Source organism: Xiphophorus hellerii, chromosome 1, assembly GCF_003331165.1.
Source record: "Xiphophorus hellerii strain 12219 chromosome 1, Xiphophorus_hellerii-4.1, whole genome shotgun sequence".
In the NCBI taxonomy this organism is placed as follows: domain Eukaryota; kingdom Metazoa; phylum Chordata; class Actinopteri; order Cyprinodontiformes; family Poeciliidae; genus Xiphophorus; species Xiphophorus hellerii.
Genome location: NC_045672.1, coordinates 5773077 through 5796592, shown reverse-complemented (window position 1 = coordinate 5796592; position 23516 = coordinate 5773077). Strand labels below are relative to the sequence as shown.

The following is a 23516-nucleotide window of genomic DNA, read 5'->3' as shown; positions in this document are numbered from 1 at the left end:
TCCATTTGTGTAGTTGCTGTTTAGCTGTGGAGTTCTGAACAATCCAATGAATAAAACAAGAGGGCTGCACAAACAGCACGATGCTCGTCACCAGCAGGGACTCCTTTCCCCCCGCCCCCCGCTCTTTGAAAGGGATTTGTTGATCGTAGCACATTATCACAATTTGAACTGAAGACATTGTTTAAAGATAATCGAGACTGATAAACATACATAAAGCTCCAGCTAACTCCCCTTTTCTGAGAGTTCAAACCACTAAAACGCACAACGTGATTCAGATCATGTGCTGCTCCAACGGGAGGTCATGGCAACATGATTCAGAGAGAAGTCACATAAAACACAAATTTAGTGCTTGCTCCTTCGCGTTCCCCTCCTTGTTTGTTTGTCTGAGTACGGGACTGAACCACAAGACGGAGGCTGCAAACTATGTTGCAGTCCAGAGCTGAGTAAAACAATCAGAACCAAGCCTTTTAAAAACACGCTCAAAGAATCAAAACAGCAAGCAATGAGCTGGCAGAGGCCGGACCTGAGGCTAAGCTCCACACTTTGACTGAACATCCCTACTTCAACGTTTATTGTATTTTCTTTCATTTGGCAGCCAAATTTTTACAAATCTGAACACATTTGTTGTTTATGATATTACAAAGAGCTGAAGTGAAGGATGTTTAATCTAAACATGAAGCCCAGGTGTGTCCTCATGACTGTGCAGGATGACAACAATCGACCCGGGCCTTTCTATTTCTACCACCGCAGGTGATGAAGGGAGGAGGGGTATAAGTGGCGGAGGGTCAGCGTGGGGTAGAATGAGGTGGGGTGGGGGTGGGGGGGGGGATGTGACGGAGAGGAGCAAGGAAGGTAAGGATAAGCAACTGAGAAGGCAGATGAAGACAACCAAATGAAGAGACAGCACACATGCATGCACACACTTATTCACAGGCATACAAGCACTACTAAGGTAACTGCACGGGTCAAGCTGCGGCTTGCCGACATGTCTGCATATGCACGCACATCTTAGCACGCTTCCACACAGACGCACGCAGAACTGACATTCAAAAAAATAAATTAAGAGGAAAAAAAAAGATGAGGTGTGGTAGCTATATTATTAAGAACAAGGGAGGATGACAAAAAGGATGAGGTGAGATCCAAAAACAACGGGGGGAAAAAACAGGATGGAAAAAGGAAGGAAAGTGGACTAAATAAATCTTATCAGTATGCTACACATAAGAGCCTGCATTTAGATCCGTTACAATCTAAATAGCTCTACAACAGAACAGCTCTACGTATGAAGAACAATCAGAAGACATTTCGAGGAGCGCTTTTCCGCAAACGGGGAACCTGTATCTTTTCATGGATAGAGAACAAAGAAGAAAGAGAGCTGTGATGGTGAGAAAGAGAGGGAGTGTGGAAAAAAAAAACAGATTGGGACAGAGAGGAAGAAGTCGGGACTTTCTGAAGACGTCGGGGCGGGGTTGGGGGGCGCGGGGTACCCAAACGTGTGACGTCAGAGCTGGAAATACTGTTACATAATTAACCAGTTGACAACATTGCAGAACCAAACAAAAGACAGCAGCAGAGGAAGGAGAGAGGAAACAAGAGTGAGAGAGGAAAAGGGAAGTGCTCCTTACGTTTACTCTTAGAAACAGCAGCGAAGCATGGGCTTTTATACTCGAAGGTTTACAGCTTAACACAAGCCATATGGAAGCCATTTGGTGATGAATATGAATTGAATGCAGTGGGATATAATGTACCATTATTAAAATGTCATCACATGATTGTTACAGTATATTGTCTTATTTATTTTTTTAAGAGTAAAGAAATGACACCACTTGTTAGAGATGTTAGGAGTAAACAAAACCAAAAGAACTACGCTTGACCTCATATGCAAACAGAAGAATAGGTGGTGCAGGAGGAGCTGCTGCTCACCCCCTGAACTTCAGGACGCCGGTGACATCTGAAAATCAATCGTCTTCTCTTTTTTTTTATTAATGATCAGCCCCAATCCATGTTTGAAGATCGTGTCACGGGACGCCTTGTAGAGAAAGAGTGAGAGAGTGAGCGGTCAGCTGCCTCCTGCACGAACCAACACTCAACGACAAAACAAACTCTGGCCTGAGAGCCACACTGGGATTGGACCAGTCCAGATCAGACCAGAACCACACAGCCGGTCGGGACTGGGTGCTGTTCCAACGGGAGAGTAAGAAGGAAAAACCAAAAAACAGAGGAGACATTGCACACACACGAGCAGCGAGCGAGCCGGAGGGGACACAACCAGAGAGAGTAAAAATACCGCAGTCCACGTGCCGTGCAGCAGTGTGTGTACATGTGTTTGTGTCTGTGGATGAGTGTGTGCAAGTACATGTGTGTGTGTGTGTGTGTGTGGGAGATGTGTGTACATGCTTTCGGCGAACTCACTCCCAGGGGCTGGGCTGGTATTGGCTGTTGCGGTGGAGAGAGCTACGTGAGAGGGGGTAGAGATAGTGTTTACGTCGTGGAGCTGACTGAGCACGGAGGAGCGCCGTCTCACCGCTCCCTGAAACGAACCGCTTCGCTTGAATGTGCTCACTACCTCCATCTGCAGGACAGAGACAAAACAGCAGCATCACTCGGTGAGGGCAGGAGGGGCCGGCCTGCGAGTGTGTTCGTATCTAGGGAAATATTTTATGGGGCCTTGGTTTTTCCCTAACCTCACTAAAAATACTGCTGTGCAAAAGTCTTGGGTCATCTCTTGTTTTGATTATATTTTCCTGCCAAGCAGCTGCACTTTCTTCAAATCTTCAAAAGTGATCTTCATCAATAGTTCTCCAAGTTTTCAGATTAAAAAAAATATATATATTATTTGGAATCTTTTTTTTTTATTCATTAATTTTCAGCTCAGTCTCTGACCATAACCAAATAAGAATAAAATGGCTCCTAATATTTTTTACACATTGGATGCAACTTAGACAGGGCTTCTGCGGGTTTCACCAACTTTAAGACCATTTAAGATCACTATGGTACCGAAGAGCTAAATCTCCACAGAAACGTGCAAACTTCATCCAACCTTCTGGCGGCACAGTTGCACTTACCCGTGATAGACGCAAAAAGCTAGCTAACCAGCTAGCAAGGGCATATTAGCATGATGTTAGCGATAGCCTAAGCGTGTCTCAAAATTTGCCTGAGAGAAAAGTCTCGCAAGATAAAAATAAAAAGAACATAATAAAAGCCAACTTACTTTTAAAAAGGATTCAAGACATTTTAAGGCCTTAATTGTAATAAGACTTTTAGTGTTAAAAGAATCAGTTTAATGTTAAACATTCTGTTTCAAGCAGCCTGTCAATTTATCAAAAATGTTTCTTTTTGAATCTTTGAAAAATTCCACAGAAAACAGGATTTCAGCTCAATCACGGTGATCTCTACAGAGCTGTTAGCAGAAAGCACAAGTAGAGGATCAAATGATTCTTCCACCTGGCAGGTCTTCAACCAGGTCTTGATATATATATATTTTTCCTGCTTCTTAAAAATATGGCTGTTAGATTGAAGTCAGGTAACTTATTTGGTGTCAAATATCTGAGAAAAAATATCCGTAGCTTTATCAAACAGTTTTATTAATACTTCCAATAAAGAACAAACCAAACCTGAAAAGTTAAAGCATTGTGAAAAACTCATGGCTGGGAAAGAAGCTGATGCTATAAGAGCGTTTATTCGACTACATGCAGATGACAGGCAAAGCCAATGTGGCTTCAGAGAAAATTATTTTTTGCACTGATTCAAAACATTTTATCTGCAAATAAAATCTCCACCCACTGATTTGGGTGGAGAAATATGTTCTCTCAAATATGTTCTCATATTTAAAAGACATTTAGAAATAGTGCACCAAGGATACATTTATGCTACATTTATGCTCTTTTAAAAGATGCGGGCCAAAGGCAGACCTACCCAGCATGTCTGAAGAACTATTGAGACCTCTTTACAAGATTACAAGAAAATCTGGCTGCTCAAGTGGAAAATATCAAAGACTTGGTTTAAGGCGGTATATTTTCATACTTCTGTGTTCAGACCAAACACTCTCATTGACGACTGAGCACATATAAGGGAGGCACTTAAGAAGCTCCGAGAAGAGCTCGCGTTCATGCAGATAAATGTTCATCTTCACATAAGACAGTGAGATAATTATATAAAAAACTCAAGCACCTTGGAGACTAAGAATTATCCTTTCCACACACACACACGCACACTCACACCCCAACACAAATAAACAGCCACAGCATTTATCCCCCTCATGGTGACCATGTGCTTCTATGGTCCCACTTCCAAGATAGAGAAAGCCATTTCGAGAGGATTTAGGCAGAACAGAAATGTCAGCTGTGTCGGAAAGAAAAGAAATTATTATGTTTGGCACAATACAGAAGAACAGCAGAGACTGGATGAGATAGACTTTTGAAGAGTAAGAACAAGTCAGATAAAGACCATAAAATTTTCTAAAATTGCTCAAAAATAAAGAGAAGTTCTAAGGAGTTCTTTAACTCTTTACAAAAGTCTGCTCCGTTAGCATGAGAAGGCCATGATAGTGGCAGTTTGTTTGGGTTTGTGCTACATTACACAAACAATGCTGAATGAGTTGCATTCATTTTTTAACAATTTGATGAAAGTGGTGCAAACATCATGCACAATAAATTGCTTTGGCGCGGACTTCCTTTTTCGGTAAATCTCCTCAAACAAACTGCACACGTGTCATGGCCGAGTGAAGGTTCAGGTTGAAATGTCTGGGTGTCCGTGTGTGCTCCTGTGACAAAGTAATGGTTACGGTTTGAACTGGGGGGTCCGGTCATGTGGTACCTGAGTCTGGATACGGTTGAGGCCTCTGAACCACAGGATCTGTCCGCGACGCAGCTCTCGCTCAGCGCAGTCAATCTCCTCCTCATCCTCCGCTAGTTCCTCCCCTTCCTCCTCCCCAGGCTCCAGGCCGAGACCAGCCTCTTTCAGACATGGCAGCCGCTCTGTTGGCACGGTGGCAATCACCTGGGAAACACATTTGTTGGTATTAACACAATCAGTTCGGTGATTATCAAGGAGAAACAAAGCAATTTTAGATAAAGCCAAATTATGGTCCTGCCAATTTCAGAATAAGTATTCAAGGTTCAGTATTTGTGTATTCAACTATTTGCGAATTTCTGTGTGGAGCACAACTCCAAATTAAATGTGAAAAATTTGCCAATTCTTGGATCTACTCCTGTCAAAAATAATCAAAAACAAATACAGATTGGGCAGTAAAACTATCTAGCGCTTGCAGAGTAGCCTGGAGTGAAAATAAGAAAGACAGTGAATGTTAGCTTCTTGGCTAAAACAGTTTCCGTTGCATGTATGAATGCATATTAAGGTACATTCGATGTTTGAACCAATAAAATACAGTAGTTAGAAGTATTTTTAGTGGCGGTCTCAAGTGTCAGCAGGTTTCAGTTAATCGAGGGCAGTTCTGGTATCTAATCACAGATACCCGAGGTCTACTGTACCTGGGTTCAAACGGTGAAGTTTATGAAAGAGAAGATTGAAAATATCAATGTGCGGGAAAATAGTCAAAACTTTGTTTATCTTACTATATTTTTTCTAATAGCTGACACTGACTAAAGTGCTTCACATCTCCAAATTTGAGAGACCAACAGAAAAGACAATTTGTGTCACTGTTTTAAATACCTACAAAATACAGTTTATGAATAATGACTGTAATATTAATGCCTGAATGTGAATGTATTTCTGCAATGATTTTTGAATTGTTATGCTTATGGTAGTTTAAATGTATTTTTAAGTGCCCTTTCTGTGGTTGAAGGACTTTGGAGGCATCTCTGGGGCCTTGGGTGAAAAACATTTCCTCCTTGCTGAAATGCGGTTAGTGTGACAGTCAGAAAACACATTCCTGCTTGTGGCGTGACGTGCCATCCACCTGGTCCCAGTCAAGAGTCTTTTGGGGAAAATCCTTCATTTATTTCATTGTATCTGTTCCTTCAACACCTGAGAAGACCTTTTCTGCAAGCCCCTAGGAAACAGTGTTTCCGTATCCTTCTGCTGGGAAATTCCCACAGCCACACAAGGCAGGTAACCTCAGTTTATATTTGCTGTTCTGCCGACATTTCATCAGATCCATCCAAACACTCGACAGTGCACCGAACTGTGTTGCCAGGGGCGGGAAGTATGAAATCTATTTTGATGATCAGAGATGCGGAAATGGCAGATTCTGACCCAATTAACAAACTCAATTATCTTAATGTTAATTTATGACCTAATTTTGAGTAATGCAGATGGCGGAACTCAGTAGCCAGACAGTTCATATACGCAGGATCCTGTTTCCTCTGCACGAAGGAGAAAATGACTTGGACAAAAGCCACACCACATGCAGGCTATGCAAACTAAAAGGAACATTTCAGAACACAACTATAAGGGATTTCATAAGAAGTTTCAACATGAAGGCAGAAGAAACAGCTGAACCAACCTGAGACAGTAAACTCGAACCGACCATGTCAAAGTTCCCCTTAACTCAGAGTGTCGATATAATAAGCAGGTAAGATGGATATACTGTGATGGCTCTTGGCACAGAATGCTATGACACTATAACTGGTGAGGAAAAGACTCCAGCAACACTTGACATACTGGGAAAACAATTTGATGTAGATAAAGTCAGAGTTGAGGTTTTAAAGAAGCCAGGTTCTGGTTCTGTAGGAGGTTTCTTCTTGTCAAAGGGGAGTATTTCCTCTCCACTAGATTCTCTGGTGAATTTCAGTAGTTTAAAAAGTTTGAACTTTTGAAACTAATAATAAACTAAACTTAATGAACTGTTTGATAACTAGGACTAATTTGAATGTATGTGTAATTGATTGGAAATATTTTTAAAAATAATTTTGTACTAGTTTCAGTTTTTTTTTAACACTAGGGACTCACATTACAGCTTAATGTAAGTCTTATTACAGCACATATGTCTTCTTCTTATATAAAATTTTTTTTAAAGATGTGTGAGAAATTATAAAAGAGCTTAGGAAGAGACAAGTTGACCAACTGGACAAAATATTCTAACACAGTTGCCATTACACTGGGACTGAATCCGTCTGGCTGCTTGCGAGAAGACTCTAAGATTAGTTTATGAATATTTCCCTTGGTCTCCTCTGAGGGAAAACCAGGCTGACCACTACTGACTGATAAGACGCAGCAGGCTGGGAAGCTTCCTACCTGCCCCCACAGCAGCTCTCCAACACCCACAAACAGACACCAGAGCCACTGCTCTACATTGAGAGGGGCGCAGCTGAAGGGCTTCCCTCCCCACTGCACGATCACAATCTGCAGCAGAAGCACAAGGAAGGAGAATGTCATCACGTTGACACATGGAAACACACAGCAGAGCTGCACACAGCAGCCGTTACTGTAATAATTATGAAACACAAAATGCGTAAACTGGTTTGCTTGTTTTAGTCACTGTCGATTTCTGACAGTATTTGTCAAGCGCGTCACTACAGACAGACAAAATGTTGTTCTCTGAGCTGCATGCAATACTATAAAGTGAAGAAAAGTTTAAATAGTTTCCTCTGTTTTATTTATTGCAGAAAAGGAGTAATTATTCCAACTGAAGCTAAAATAATATTTATAATATTGTTACAATAATTTTTATACTGCAGCAAACATTTGTTATTTAAAAATTCTGTATTTTTCTTCAAACTCAAATTTCCAGTGTTTTCAGTCCTTGAGATTCCTTTTAAAGCATGACAGTAGCACTGACTACCTGGCAGATATTTCTACAAATATTTCTTAAAATATAGCCAAAACCAGGAAGAGGAAGGACGCAAAGAAGTAATGAAGAAAGAGTGATAGAAAGGTAGCAAAGGGAAAAAAACACGAGGAAGGAAAGAAGAAGGCTCACAAGAAACGAATTAAGGGAGGTGTGATATAAGGATGGAAAGGAAGAAATAATTTGGACGTACAACGCAAGAAAGAAAGTTGAGAGTTGAGAGAAAGAAAGAGAGAAAGAAAGGATGAAAAAAAGAAAGAAAGGAAGGGGAGTAGAAGAAAGACGCAGAAGGAAGTGAGACAAGACTCAGGAAGTGAAAAAAGAAAGGGGTACATTGCCTTGAGACAGTAAGTGCTGTGAATTGGAGTCATATAAATAAACTGCATTAAAATTGAATTGAATATCACATAAAAGCAAAACACCATACAACAAACAGAACATTGCAATATCTTTTTTTTTTCTGACCATTGAATGTGTGTCAAAGGGTTAATATGACCTGCACTGCAAAGGTCCCCAAAACAATGGAGCAGAAGATGGGATTGCCAAATATGCCGTCAAAGACATTTCTCTCTCCGTGGATCTTGCGAGCGTTGATCTCGTTGAAAAGCTGCATGAGGACGAAGGTGTTGAAGATGATCGTGTAGTGCTCGGAGGGCGGGGAGTGGAGCGGCGCGTTGCGACCGCTGTCGATGTTAAACATGCGCTCGCCTGGTGGGTGAAAGAGAGGAAATGAGAGGAAACATTATGCTGCGACTGTCTGTATTTTGCCACATATAGACGTGGTTTGCAGCTCAAAACTTGACCACTGACAGTTAAATACTTCATTTTGCACATAAATTGTCCTTAGACAGAAAACGTCTTACACTGATTTAAACAATGAACTGAACTTAATGCACTGTTTGATATCTATCATTTGGATTGTATGTATAATTGGACTGAAGGGATTTTTTTTGATGCCTTCAGATGACGTGTTGTGAATTAGTGCTAAATAAATAAACTGAAATGAATCTTAAACTGAGCAAATGAGCTAGTATTGGCAACTAAGCAAATCAGTTCAGTTTTAAACTGGATCTATAGGCACTTCTTTTTACCAACTGCCTCCCAGAATTAATTATGTCAAAACACAGAAATACAATTTTAATAAGATTTTTATATTTTATGTTTTAGTTGAAAATATGCTAACCAGTAGATGATCAACTGAACACATGATATTAATTAGCTTCTGTGTCCAGTTTTCTTCTGAATCTTAAAAACCTGATTTATTTGATCATCTGCTGTAAAAACATTTTTCACACACAATGCAGAGAAATGCATTCAGCTAAAGGCTAACGTAGAGTTGTAAAAAATACTAACCTGGAATACAATGTTTTCTAAAAGCAGCTTAATACTCAGAAGGCTTTAGAAAACCTGGATTACTATTCTAGAGGCCACTTTGAAATTCTGACTCTGAAAAAAAACCCCAGAGACTTTGCTGCACTAGTAAAGGACATAACTCTTTATTTCTATTTTCTTGTTGTCCTTGGACATCTATCGTCCCTGAAGTTGTGTCCAGAATAAGACCTTTATGCTCACTTGAAGAGAAGTCGAATAAAAACAGCAATGTTGCCTGTAGCTGTTCGTTTGAGCATTCTCAAACAAGTATGACCAGGCCAATTATCAACAGCAGACATCCGGTGAGTCAGACAACTGCTAGGCTGGCTGGCTATTTGTGTGTGTGTCTCTACTAGGGCAGAATTATGTTCTGTTGCTTTCTTTGACAAAAGTAATCTGACGTTTTCAGTTGCACAAACAAAGTCCATGTTTGAACTTGTAAATACGTGTTTTCGTGGACCAACTTTAACTTGAGCGGGGAAATTGTTTTTCCCATTTGACCAGTTACTGTCACTTTCAGTCCTTCCAGGATAGATAGATAGATAGATAGATAGATAGATAGATAGATAGATAGATAGATAGATAGATAGATAGATAGATAGATAGATAGATAGATAGATAGATAGATAGATAGATAGATAGATAGATAGATAGATAGATAGATAGATAGATAGATAGATAGATAGAATGGATTAGGAATTTGGTAAAAATGCATTTGGTTGAATTTGTACCGATAAACAGCAGAGTAAAGATGATGACCAGTTGGTACACTCCATGGCCGAGGATGTTCTTCATCATGGTGAGAGAGATGAGCGGGTTGTTTCGACCGTAGGGTTTTCGTAGCAACAGGGCTTCAGTCGGGGGCTCGGTGGCCAAAGCCAGCGAGGCAAACGTGTCCATGATCAAATTCACCCAAAGCATCTGCACCGCCTTCAGAGGAGAATCCTGCAGAGACATTTTCCTGTTTCATAAACCTTGCTGAGATGACACAGAGATCTGTGGCTGTTAGGCTCATTGTTTACAGGCAAACTACGTACGTTTAATGTAGGGCTGAAATGATTAATCAAATTAATTGGGATTTATTGATTATTGAAATAACCATAAAGTAATTTAGGAATCAATCATTAACTGGAGTATTCATACTTTAAATTTTTTAAAATATTGGACCTTTGTCTTTGTTTTGGAAACTTCAGGGAAAAAGGGATGGTGACAGAGCACTGAGAATCTCCCCATGTCCTTCTTGGAAATGCTTTCAAAAATCACTCCCTCAAAATCTACTTAGACTGATCAAACCTCAGCCAGATTATTCTGCACTGAGCAGCAATTCCTTCAAACACAATTTCAAATTAGTGTGAAACATTTTTTTTTATATTTGTGAAAGTACACAGGAAGAATTTTCAACTTTTGGCATTAAAACCAACTCCAAATTAGACAAGCGTAGAAATGTAAATTTATGGACTAGACAAACCTGGACCTGATGACAGTTAATTAAACACACAACTTGTAAAGTCTGAGACATTCACTCCAAAAGTCTTGATTAAAATCTCTTCATGTTTTGCCTTGTGTCCCACATTACCACATGCAGGTTGCTCTGTTATATTGCTTCTGTCACATATTCAGGCGTTTTCACTGGTTTATTTGGGATAAACCTGTCATATAACTTTATTTCAATCATAGTTATATGAAGAAAATTCTATGTATTTTTAACAAATACACCCATGTGTGCAGTTTGACTTTCCTTTCATATGAATGAATGTGATTCGCTGCAAGTGCCAGGACATCTCTGCTTACAAAGGGTAGTTTAAAAATGCAATAAAAGCATTTCCTGCTTTGCTTTGTCATCCCATATATAAGGTGAGTGAATCTTCCAGAAGTGACATTTATGTGTCCACATTATGTATAGGGGTGTGTGTGTGTGTGTGTGGGTGTAGGCGTGGGCGCGTGTGTGTGGAAATTTGTCAGCATGTTTAAGTGTTAAGAAATGTGTCCACCTGAGTGATGCATGCCCCGGTGAAGGCCACGATGACAGCCACTACGTTGACCGTGAGCTGGAACTGCAGGAACTTGGAGATGCTATCGTAGACATTTCGTCCCCACATCACGGCCTTGACAATGCTGCTGAAGTTGTCATCAGTCAAGATGATGTCGGACGCCTCTTTAGCCACGTCTGTCCCGGCGATACCCTGGCAGAGATTGAGACGGAGTGAGAGGAACGCGACTCATGACATGATTCATGCGAGCGTTCAAGCATCCAAATTACTGTGGAATGCCACTGTCTCGATATCGTGTCGTTCTGCCTCTGAGCGCTGCCACTTGGGGTGAGTAAGAGCATTGACTGTAGAACCGGCCGGGCCGGGAGGACCCACGACCTTTGGTGTGTTTCGGCCTCTTGTGTAAAATAAAAACATGTAACAGAGAACAACACAACCTTAAAGGCAGTTGCCTCTTTTAGTGCCAATGCCTCTAAACCACCTACCAAATTTAACCAACAAGTCATTTCAGAAATCCATTGGCTGACAGAGGGATGTGACATGAGTCAAGGGTCACTTCAGTCAATGTGGAGGTCTTCCTCAGACAACAATCAGCTGGTTTACAATATGTGTAGAGGACGGAGAGATCAACCCTCTAATCTCTAAAACTTTTACCCATAAAAAGCTCAAGTCTGATCTCAGAGTGCTGCTCTGAGTGTAGCAGCACTCAGAGATCTGGATCTGGACGCTGGATGTTTTAGAAGTGACTATCAAGGAGAAAGAGGTCTTTTACGCTGCAAATGCAACATTTTACCAAGTATTGTGATTCATCTTGATTGTTTTGCTAACACCAAGTCATGGAAGGCCCTAAATTGTTTTTTACTTTAATGAACATTTTATTTTATTCAGTCCCAAAATCTTCCACCCTGAGCTGATCTCTCTATTTTGATTCCTCATTTGAAGATTGTTGTCGCCAACTTAGGTTTTTAAGATAGATGCGTGTAGGTTTGATAACAACATCAATGCCGTGGTAAAATCATCCTCTTTCATTCGTAATCTATCCTTTCAAAACCTTCCAGTTGGATTATTGCTACTCTTCTTATTAACAGAAATTAGCGAGGTCACTTCCAATCCAGCAGCATAATTTGTGATCAGTTTTTCTCTGTTGTGGTCCCAAAGCTCTGAAACGGGCTGCCTCGACACATAAGACAAGCTCCCTCAGTTGAGGATTTAAAATCTCGCTTGAAAACTTACTTTTAATTATTTAGCTTTTAACATAATGTCAATCTGGTATTGATTGTACTGTTTATTCAGATTTGATTGTGCTATGTTAGAGTTATTACAATTTTAATTGTGTTTGTGGAAACATACTATTTTGCAGTACTTTGGCCAACCATGTGTCCTTTTCTAAAAGTGTTACATAATAAACAGCATGGTAAAGTTTTACAAAACCTGGAGTGTGGAAAATCAGCTGCAAAATTGTAATTGTTGCATCTCCAGATTTTAGATGAAAAAACAATATAAAATAAACAATATTTTATATAATTTACATAGATTATATATGCATTTCTACATTTAAAAAATGCAAAGTTAATATATATATAAAAAGGCAGAAGTAATGTCTTCCTTCACATTTTTGTAAATGAATAACCTAATTTTCCTAGTTTGAAACAAATTAACCACATAATTTGAGTTTAGTAACTTAAAAGAAGGAACATAAGGACGACTGCCATTCTGCTGTGGTAATTCTATGCACATTTGCAGGAAAACGAGCCATTTTTTCTGTCCACAAAATGCCAAATCCACATCAGCCTGGCGCAGCACATAAAGAGCCACTTAAAGCTTGAGCTGTAAATACACCGACACAAATGGAGGCATAGTGGGCCTTTAGCAGCTCATAAACATTATAGGTGAATAATTATGGATCAGCTTACCATGGCAAAGCCCACATCAGCCTTCTTCAAAGCTGGTCCGTCATTAGTCCCGTCTCCTGTTACCGCGACAACCTGCCTCTGTTCCACGACGCTGCTGTCAATGATGCCTAGAGGAGGGCGAAACAGGCTCAAAATGTTCCTGTGATGTCTAAACACACCCGTGCTTCAGTGATCAAACCCTGGAGCCTCACCTTTAACCAGTGTGTGCTTGTCTGTCGGCGAGGACCGAGCCAGCACGCGCAGCTTGGGCCAGATTTTATCTATACGTTCCTGTTCAATCTGTAGACGAGAAGGAAGCGCGTGTGACGAAGATTAACACAGAAGAACCAACTCAGCAGTGCTTCGCTAGATGTCACTGTTAATCCTGGGCTCTATGGAGGAACCAGGATCAGAGAGACACTGTGCTCTGCGCTCCCATTCAATCAGCCGCAGACTGCTGGCATAATTAGGATTTACACCTACGTTTTAGGGAGTATATTTAAATTCACACTCCTTAGAAAAGCAAAGCCACAGCACTAATCAGCTTGCTATCTCATTAAGCATTCTGCTAAATTCAAATTATACAGCTAAATGGGCTGGATGAAAGTATTCTGAATGAATGTTGTTTTTTTTATTCTGTGCTCTGACCTCAGTGGATTCAGCCACTTCAGGACAAAGCTGCAATAGAAACCTTATCATGGTGAATATTTCACTCTATTTCCATTTCCGTTTCTTAGAGTAATCAGTCTGTCTTTGTGTTGCCACCTTTTATAAATTTTTCAATAGAAAAAGAAATGAAAAGCTGTAAATTTAAGTGCCTTTATACACAATGATATTTTTAAAAGAATCACTTTTCCAAAGCACCCATATACGGACAAAAAATGGCTAACATCTACCGATACCGAACCATTTTCTTTTTCTGGCGGCTGACTGGTCACCAGAATCTCTTACTGAAGAGATTCTGTAAGAAATATCAAGAACACTCTTTTGTGTATATCTTGTTACAAATAGAAAAAAAAACTTTAAGTTATAAATTGTCAAGGTTATTTTTTTTAAGTTTTAAAGATGAAGCACTGATTTGTCAGAAGTTGTTTAAACATGTTGTCCTCAATGGGAAATGTTTGGAGTTTATTCAGTCAGACTTTCAGCTGATACAAGAATGCTGGTTCGGTTTATGTTTTATGTTATCAATTCCCAATCAATCTGTGGATGTTTTAAAATAATCTTTGAGTCCTATTTTATAAAAACCCCTCTCCCTTCATCATGGCTTCTAATATGAATGACTAAAGACTCCTCAGAGGAGGCAGGCTAGAAAAAGCTTTTGAATGTTGTTCTGGTATCTTCTTATGCCATATTTTTTTAAACTAGAGCATCAAAATCAGCTAAATTCAGCAACAAGAGGCCAGAACTAAATGTAAAAATTCTCACTGGCGAAATGGCGTCCGAGAACTAAATCTGCAAATTACAATGAAGAGACACTTCTAGTTGTTTTTAAATTAAGCTTCATATCAGTCGGACTTTCTTAAATGATTTCAAAATGATTTCAATCAATAGTCAATCAATCAACAAATTGTTTTTCTTCAGCTGCTGTTTTTTACATTGCAAAATTTGATTATTATAAGAAGTCATAAAAACTATATACTGGCAATTTATGTCTATCAGATATTGAATTTGAATTTATTTCATAAGGGACAGTGTATATTAATCAACATGAGTCCATTAGAATGATCTTGTAAATGTGCCAGATTTAGCTACAAGAGATAATTTTCATCTGTTGTTCCCTGGTGGTTTGGTATTAATTTTAATACAATCTATCTGTCATTACTTTAAGTAAAAGGAAACAAAATCTAGTTAAGTCCTGAAACAGGACCTGAGAGGAGCTTCATCTTGCATCTACAAGAGCTAAAAAATGAGCTTTGAAACATCAGAAAGGACCAGATTGATCTGAGCAGATCATGAGGAAACTAGGATTGTTTTTAAAACGTTTGTATTGTACAAACAGAATGAAATGCCTCCCGGTTGGAACATTGAAGTTCCTTTTAACTTGACGGAGACCCAAACTTGCCTCCCCCTTCTCGTTCCGGATTCGCCGGTTAAACTCTTTCCCCTCCAGACAGATGAAATCATCTCCAGGGTGTATGATGCCGCACTTGGCAGCGATGGCCCTCGCTGTATTAATGTTGTCACCAGTTACCATCCGCACTGTGATGCCCGCGCGCTGACACTTCCGGATGGCTTCCGGCACCTCGAAAAGGTCAAAGGGATTTATTTACACAGAAACAAAATGCCAATCATGCTTCAGATAGACGGTGTAAAAGATTTCATGTACTGACAAACTTCAACACCCCTTCAAAGCCACATACCTCGGGCCGAACAGGGTCCTCTATTCCAACCACAGTGATGCAGGTCAGCTCTGTCACAATTTCCGCCTCGTTGTCCCATTCTGGCTCCGGATTTGGGGGCAGATCACGGTAGGCGATGCAGATGGTCCTCAGCCCCTCACAAGCCATTGGTTCAATCACCTAGCAGTCAATTAATAAAACACATCACAATGCTGACTTCACCAGTCATTTGGATTCCGATATATAAAGCAGAAATGAGGTCTGAGGTGTATTCGTGATGGATCCGATGTGACGCAGCTGAAGGGAAAGACCCCCGGCTTGCCGCAGACGGCGCAGCGTGACACAGAAACGAGGTGACATGAAGCTGCCACAACGCAAACTCAACTACTGAGCTGGAATCAAGTCGCGGAAGGAGCAGTTATTTTTCTCACGGCACAAGCTGTGTTCATCATGAGCCAAATTTAGATCTGTCCGCCCGTCAGTCAATTACGCCGCGCATGGGCTGCAAACTCTCAGAAAATTCACAAATACATGCGTTTGTTTGCTAACGTTTGTATTACAGTAGAGCTGACAGAGCTATTTTCACATGTCACAAGTTTGTCAAAATGTAAGTCTGCCAAAGCTGATGTCACATTTTTGTTTAAATGCCATGCTTGTGGAGGGTTGAATAACTTAGTGTAAAATTGAAAGCATAAACTGTTAATGTGGACAATAGTTTTGATCAAGGTAATCAGACGGAGTCGGCAGCAGTGCACTCTTTACAACATTATCTTCATGTTGTTCCAATGGCAGCTCACTTAACAGATCCTAATTACACAGTAAATGTGTATGAAAACATGGGAGCTTATCTTGATATTTTAACTTCATCAGCAGTCTTTATATTTAGAATGATTTTTAATGGCTGGCTGGTCTTATAAGAACTACCTTTACTCATGTTTCAAGCATAAAATTTCAAAGCTTGGGATCAAAATCATAATACATGCCTCATAAAACAGTAATTACACTGCAGAGGAGGAAGAATTTGTTCACATGATGAAAAAACTTGAATCTAATCAGCATACAGACTAGAAGAACAAATCCAAAATCCGTAAAAGCAGCTTTATGCACATGTTTAACAATAGGAGATTGTTTTCTGTTTTTGATTTTTTGTTGCACTTAAATATTTTTGGATCAATGTAGATTAATATAAGACAGTACATAAAACCTTTAGTTTTTAAATTATAAATTATATGATTAATCGTTTAGGTTCAATTTGACCTGAACGATTCTAAACGATTCAGACACAGATTAGAAACTAAGTCACTGAATCAAACTAGAAACGGTTACAAAACCGTTTGGCTTGGGGAATCCAGTGAAGCACAGAGTCATTATCTACAAATGGTGAAAACATTGGGAAACCTTCCTAGAAGTGGCTGACCTACCAAAATTACTCCAAAAGCAAATCAGTGACTCATTCATTGATTCATTCTGAAGGTCACACAAGAACTCAACTTCTACAGCTCTGTAGGCCTCAGTTAGTTTATAATTCAGCAATAAGATTGAGACTTGGCAAAAATGGGACCCGAGTTTTAAGGTGACTATCCACTGATGAGAAAAAAGAGCAAAACAACCATTAACGATTGCTAAAAGAAACATGTTGGTGTGATTTCCAAGAGTTTTCGAAAAACAATTTAGTAGACTGATGAGAAAAACGATTTTGGAAGGAGTCCATGCTGTTGCATCTGGTACAACCCAAACACAGCATTTAATGGGTTGAAAGACAAGACTACTTTTATGTTATTCCAGCTGTCATTAATCAAAGGCAGCTCTAGACAGCTGGGTTTTTAGCCTTGATTTAAAGAATGTCAGTGTTTTTATTTATTTGATTTGTGGTGCATAAAAGCTGCATGAATGCTGCTTCTCCAGGTTTGGTTCTGGTTCTGGGGATGCAGAGCAGAACCAGAACCAGAAGACCTGAGTTGAAGGTTGATACAACAACTGCAGATCTTTAATGTATTTTGATGCTAAGCTATTCAGTGATTCATAAACTAACAACAGTGTTTAAAAGTCTATTTTCTGGGAGCCAGTGTAGGGACTTTAAAACCGGTGTTATGTGTTCTGTCTACCTGGTTTTAGTGAGAACATGAGCAGCAACGTTCTGGATCAGCTGCAGCTGCCTGATTTTTTTAGGCAGACCTGTGAAGACGATGTTGCAATAATCAATGTGACTAAAGATAAATGCATGGATGCGTTTCTCTGGATCTTGCTGGGACATTAGTTCTTTTATCCTGGAAATGTTCTTCAGGTGATAGAAGGCCGACTTTGGAACCGTCTTTATGTGGCTCTGAAGGTTCAGGATTGAGTCCATCACTACATCCAGATTTCAGGCCTGATCTGTTTCTAGCTATAATAGCTGAATAACTCTGTACTGACTCTAAATCATTCCTCTTAGGCCCAAAGATAATGATCCCAGTTTTTTTTTCTAGCTGAAGAAAGTTATGGCACATCCACACATTGATTTGTTCTAAGCTTGAATGGGTCACTTTGTGATGTGAAACTGTCATTGATGGAACCATGAACCTCAACCAGAAAACTCAGAAAGGGAGCATATGGTTAATGCAGCAGGTTAATGATCTGAACACCAGCAAGGTCATCTCTAAAATGCTAAAAGATTTTGATTAGACTCAAGTCAGGCAAACTCTGGCAGGGAGAGGTGGCACAACCAACTATCAGGTTTAAGAGCAGGGACTTGTTTCCCCAATAAGACCAGATAGTTTGAATAGTTTTATTTTTACGTTCTAGTAGACAAATTTAACTGACTAGTTCGTCTCAGCTAACTTATTATATCTTTACTGTTAAGCTATTATTCCCCATTAGGTTCCCCAAGCTATAAATATGCTACCAAATTTGTATTTGCTATGTTGCTAAGTTTAAGCTGAAAAGATCAAGCTGTTCATCTTTCCAGGAACTTAATTGAAAAAGAAGAATGAAATCTAGTTAAAATATAGCAGCAGAACTCTGAGTCACAGCATGTCTTTGAAATTATTAATATGATCTGCAGAGCCTCTCACCTGCTTCCCCACTGAACAACTTTTAATCAAAGTTCAGCTAGGGTTTACCACCATGAGATTTACTTTTACTGTTCATCAATGTCTCTATCTCCAGAACTATTGACTCTGACTATAGAGTTAAATCATCAAATATGCACCCATGAATCGGCCTCACCTGTTTGACCATCTCATCTCTGTCGCGTGGACGAAAACTGCGAGATTCTCCATTGGCATCCAGGATGTAGGAACACCTGAGAAGGAAAACGAAGAATGACATCTTTGGTGCCACATTGAAACTTTTCACTAAGCTTGAACGCAATCTGCTTTCATTTGCTGCCTTTGGACATCTTTGATTAATGAGAAAGCATATCAGTGAGACTGAATTTTAAAACAGCTGTAATAAAAATGAAATACTTGAATTGAAAGCGCCACTCACTTTTTCAGCATTATCTCAGAGGCTCCTTTGCTGTAAAGGCGGAAGGTACCATCAGGCAGCTTGATCACAGTACTCATAGATTTGCGCACTGAGTTGAATGTGTACACCTGAGAGAGAGAAAGATGAGTGATAAAGAGGAACACCAACTAAATCTGCACAAAGTATCAAATTATAATTATTATTTTATGTGTCAATAGCTACGTGTCACATTTGCAAAAGACCACTTGGGCGTAATAAGATATATTTCAAACACCAGGCATGAAAATTTGTCATATCAATAATATATTTAGGCCTGTTGGATGAGGGTTTCCTGCTGTTGATACCACACATTATGTAGTTTTTTTTTTGTGGCTGGGATGCTAAAGCTAACAAACAGTGGTGGGGAGATTGTGAAGAAGGAAATGAAAGAAAAGAACCTGGAAAACGTGGGATAATCAGTATTATCATACAGCAACTATATGGCCAAATACTGCAATACAGTTTTTTCATGGAGCCATAATACAAACTACTTTAAACATCCCAGAATGAGACAAGTTTGGCGTTAAACCTGTTCACAACTACATAAAAACTACTTTTTTCTTCAGATGCAACAGGTTTTAGTTTAAGTTTTTCTTGCATTTTCATTTTAGTTGTTTGAGTCAAAAACAAGACATATTTCTGCATGGTGTGGGGAAACTGAAGATGTTCTGATGAAGGGGAGCATAATTTATAGTGCATTCTAAAACTGAAAAGTGTTTAAAAGTCCTGCAAATGAAAAAGGAGGGCGGAAAAAGAAAAATCTAGAAGAAAATCAAATGTTTTTTCCATCTACCGAGTGTCTTACATACTTGTTATCTAAGGGGAAATGTTAAAAACTGAGTTTGGGTTTGTGATTTTCTACCTTGTAGAGTTTCTCCTCAGGGATCTGCTCTCTTACAGGGGTGTAGTCCCGCTGAAGGTCTAAGACAAGTCCCAGCAGGCCGCACTCTGTTTTGTTGCCCACCTGCTTGGCTAGACCCCCCTCCACGTCGGGTGGCTGTTAAAGAACAGGGGTGATACAAATTAGCATGATAGAGTTGGAGAGGAAGAGACAGAAAAGGAAACAGCAAATGATTTAAAGGTGAGCTGTTATGCTTCCTTAAACAGGTTGGGATGGGTCACAAGCACGTGAAAATGACTGCAAAATGAAACAATTATACAAACTTTGAAAAGCAAAAGTGGAGCCTCCTGCACAACCAACCATAATGAAGCAAGTTATTACAGGTATGTCAACAATAAAACACTTGTCTTTAGCCATCAGTTATTGTACAGTGCATACAGTGGTAAAACCAGCTGACCAAATGTGTTGGAGCTCTGCTTGGGTTGCTAGGTGACATGTAACGTGCGCTGGGGTTGCGAGGTGAGGGACAGTGCCTGCTGATTTCCATAGGTTTTTGAAATGGCTCATAACTTATTGCTAATAACTGTCTGGGTGGGTTTTTTAAGTACTTGGGCTGTTTTCAGAAGCAGTAGAAACCCAAGTGGAAATATAGAAACATGCAAAATGTGAATTTTAGATAAGTTCCTTTTAAAGAAGACAACATTATTCCCAGGATCTTTTTTTTTTTTTAAATGCTGCTTTAAAGAACAAATGTTTGTATTTGTCTGAGGGTTACTCACTAAGATCTTGGAGGTGTAGGCGCTGTTGATGGCGATTGCATTGACTAGCAGATCCAGTGTCCTAGGATTGACCAGTCCAGGGTCTGGGATCACACGATGGTGCACATCACCTGAAACAATAGTCACACTTTCATCACCTTGAATGATAACCTCTACATAAACACTCCAGGGTCACTCTGTATGGCATGATTTCAATTGCTGGTTAACATAAATACAGTCAGTTAGGGACAAGGCAGCAACTCTGTACATTGAGGCATATCAGGGTGATAAAGAAAACTTACTGGAGTCCAAAACAAGTGTTAAAATGGAGGAAAAAATTGGAATTTGGTGACTTTGAATTTAGCATGGTTTTTGGTGCCAGACATAAATGTCTGACTGTTTCACAAAACTGTTGGTCTACAGAGAGCATTTCGCACCACCATCTCATATGTTTGGAAAGTAAGGTCAGAGAAAGAGATAAACTATCCAATAAGCAGCAGTTGTGTGAAGAGAATGGTCAGATGGAAACCACTCATAGCCACTCACTACACAGTAGGGGATACCAGTGTCCACATGACAGTTCAGAGGTTGAACATCCCAGCATACTTGCTGGGAAGGAAATGGTCAACCATACTTGACCATTTCCTTCTTACAGCCACAGTGTGCCCATCTTCTTTTGGTTACTTCCAGCTTAACAATGCATCATTCTGTCACAAAGCCCTGACAAAACTGGTCCCTTTAAAGTGCCAGATATCAAACATGACTAAAAAGAAATTTAACTTCATAATTTAATGCCTTGAAATTGGGCTTCTGTCCCTTAAAACTTATCTGTCCCTAAAAACTCCTACTCTCTCTGGAACTCTGCCCTCAGGAAGTCTGTTTTAATGCACTCAGACCTGAACCTTCAGAGCCACATAAAGATGGTTACAAAGTCGGCCTTCTATTACCTGAAGATCATTTCAAGGATTAAAGGACTAATATCCCAGCAAGATCTAGACAAACTCATCAGTGTGTTTATCTTCAGTCACATTGATTACTTCAACAGCGTCTTCACAGGTCTGCCTAAAAAAATCAATCAGACAGCTGCAGCTGATCCAGAACGCTGCTGCTCACCTTAAAACCAGTGGAAGTTCTAAAGTCCTTCCACCGGCTCCGTGAAACTCAGAAAATAGACTTTAAAATACTGTTGGTCTATAACTCACTGAACGGCTTAGCACCACAATGCATAAAAAATCTGCTGCTGTTGTATCAACGTTCCAGACCCCTCAGGTCTTCTGGTTCCGTCCTGCTCTGTATCCCCAGAACCAGAACCAAACATGGAGAAGCAGTTCCATTAAATCAAGACTCAAAACCTCACCTGCTTATAGTTGCTTTTGACTCATGGTTACTGAACATTAATCAGCATATTTTATGTGTACTGATGATTTTAATGATGGCATTTGACAAAATGTAATATCTGTTACTGGTTTTCACAACTGTTGACTGTATAATACTTTTATGATGTTTTCATGTTTTTATGATCTAAAGCACTTTGAACTGCCTTGTAGGCTATAAACATGATTGATCAAGACTGGTCATGAATCTTTACCAGAGTTGCCAGTAGGTATGGACAGCAATTTGTGTAGCAAAAAAAAAAAAAAAGAAATTAGCTCAAAGGACACAGATTTGTAGAAAAACTATCCACCCTTCGGGAAAAAAAACAAGCTTGGAAATAACAGTTGTTTAAATGCAACAGGAGTTATTTTCTGTCTAACCCAGCATATGCAGCTTTAATCTTTAACATGCACTTTCTTCTGCCTCACCTATGTAAGTCTGCACTACAGTCATCCGGTTGGTGGTGAGCGTGCCGGTCTTGTCGGAGCAGATGGCCGTGGCATTCCCCATGGTCTCACATGCATCCAGATGCCGTACAAGGTTGTTGTCCTTCATCATTTTCTGGTTATGAGATATCAAGGGAAAACAGTGGGGTGGATGAGGAGGAGGCAGTAAATGATGATGGATGGTTTGTGCATCAGTGCACGGAGCGATGTGATGTTGGGCAGGATGAAGATGAAGAGAAGGGCGAAGGTTTTTTTTTTAATTACTTTAAACATAAACAGACTTCTTGAAAGACTAATTCAATGGCTTTAAAACATATTTTGACAAACTATCCTGAATGTTTTTAACTGGAACACTAACAGGCACAGTGATATTTTCAATACAACACCAGAAAGAATTTTAAAATCACACTGATAGTGTCTGCACCGGGAGTAAAACTGAAGTGAAGGCTGACTACATGAACCAGGTGTGTTGGCTATACCTTCACAGAATAGGCCAGAGAAATAGTGACAGCAAGAGGTAAGCCTTCTGGCACAGCCACCACCAGCACAGTGACTCCGATTATGAAAAACTTGACAAAATACTGGATGTATATCGGAGTGCATTCTGTTAGCCACGTATGACCTGCAACACAAACCGGAGACCATGTTTAGCCAAACAGTTTCATTTCAAGTTTGCTCCTTAGAGTAGCCAGCGTTCAGCATTGCTCTGCTAAAATGGTTCATGCACACAAACCTTTAACGACAAATGTGTTTATGACAAAGTACAGCACCAGAATGATGACAGTGATGGCTGACATCACCAAACCTGCAGGGAGAAAAGAGAAGTGAAATTAAAAACAGCAAGTTACGAAGCATTCTGCTTAGAGCCATACTATTATATATGTATTATATATTATATTATATATTTATTATATAAAATAATAGGCGTCTTCTGCTTTACGTCAGCTACAACAGAATTTTTAAAATGTATTTTTATTGATCCTATTTTCGCACTGTCAGTTCTATTAGACACTCAAACCACAAGACTCTCTTCCAGGATTGGAAGCCGTCCCAAGCAGAAAAAGTCTTACAAAACTGGCCGTAAATATTATTAAGCGACATATTTCAGGTAAAAACAACAAAAACACAATCCATCCTAATAAGTGTGCAAGAGGATTGGAGAATCAAAGAGAACTATGAAGGAATGATACTAACACAAGAACGAGGCTAAAAGAAGAGCCACTTTTCATCATCTTCATCAGTTCAAACTCATAATAGTTTTGACAAATGTCACA

The 23516-nt window shown here is 39.7% G+C and overlaps 1 protein-coding gene across 5 annotated transcripts in view; it reads right to left on the bottom strand.

The window, feature by feature from the left end:
- The window catches only part of atp2b3b (ATPase plasma membrane Ca2+ transporting 3b), a 68607-nt gene that overhangs the window by 11027 nt on the left and 34064 nt on the right, over positions 1-23516 (bottom strand). For 2 of the 5 annotated variants that reach the window (XM_032564191.1, XM_032564199.1), the window contains 17 exons: positions 22976-23047; positions 22722-22864; positions 22225-22357; positions 20444-20553; positions 19686-19820; positions 18806-18912; positions 18545-18620; positions 15362-15520; positions 15064-15243; positions 13211-13298; positions 13020-13126; positions 11107-11298; positions 9847-10060; positions 8241-8452; positions 7192-7299; positions 4813-4995; positions 2410-2569 (listed from right to left, as the gene is read on the bottom strand). In XM_032564191.1, coding sequence (XP_032420082.1) covers positions 2410-2569; positions 4813-4995; positions 7192-7299; positions 8241-8452; positions 9847-10060; positions 11107-11298; positions 13020-13126; positions 13211-13298; positions 15064-15243; positions 15362-15520; positions 18545-18620; positions 18806-18912; positions 19686-19820; positions 20444-20553; positions 22225-22357; positions 22722-22864; positions 22976-23047 — 2379 coding nt within the window. The remainder of the gene's footprint in view (positions 1-2409; positions 2570-4812; positions 4996-7191; positions 7300-8240; positions 8453-9846; positions 10061-11106; positions 11299-13019; positions 13127-13210; positions 13299-15063; positions 15244-15361; positions 15521-18544; positions 18621-18805; positions 18913-19685; positions 19821-20443; positions 20554-22224; positions 22358-22721; positions 22865-22975; positions 23048-23516) is intronic. The other 3 variants (XM_032564178.1, XM_032564183.1, XM_032564207.1) reach the window with 2 other exon arrangements.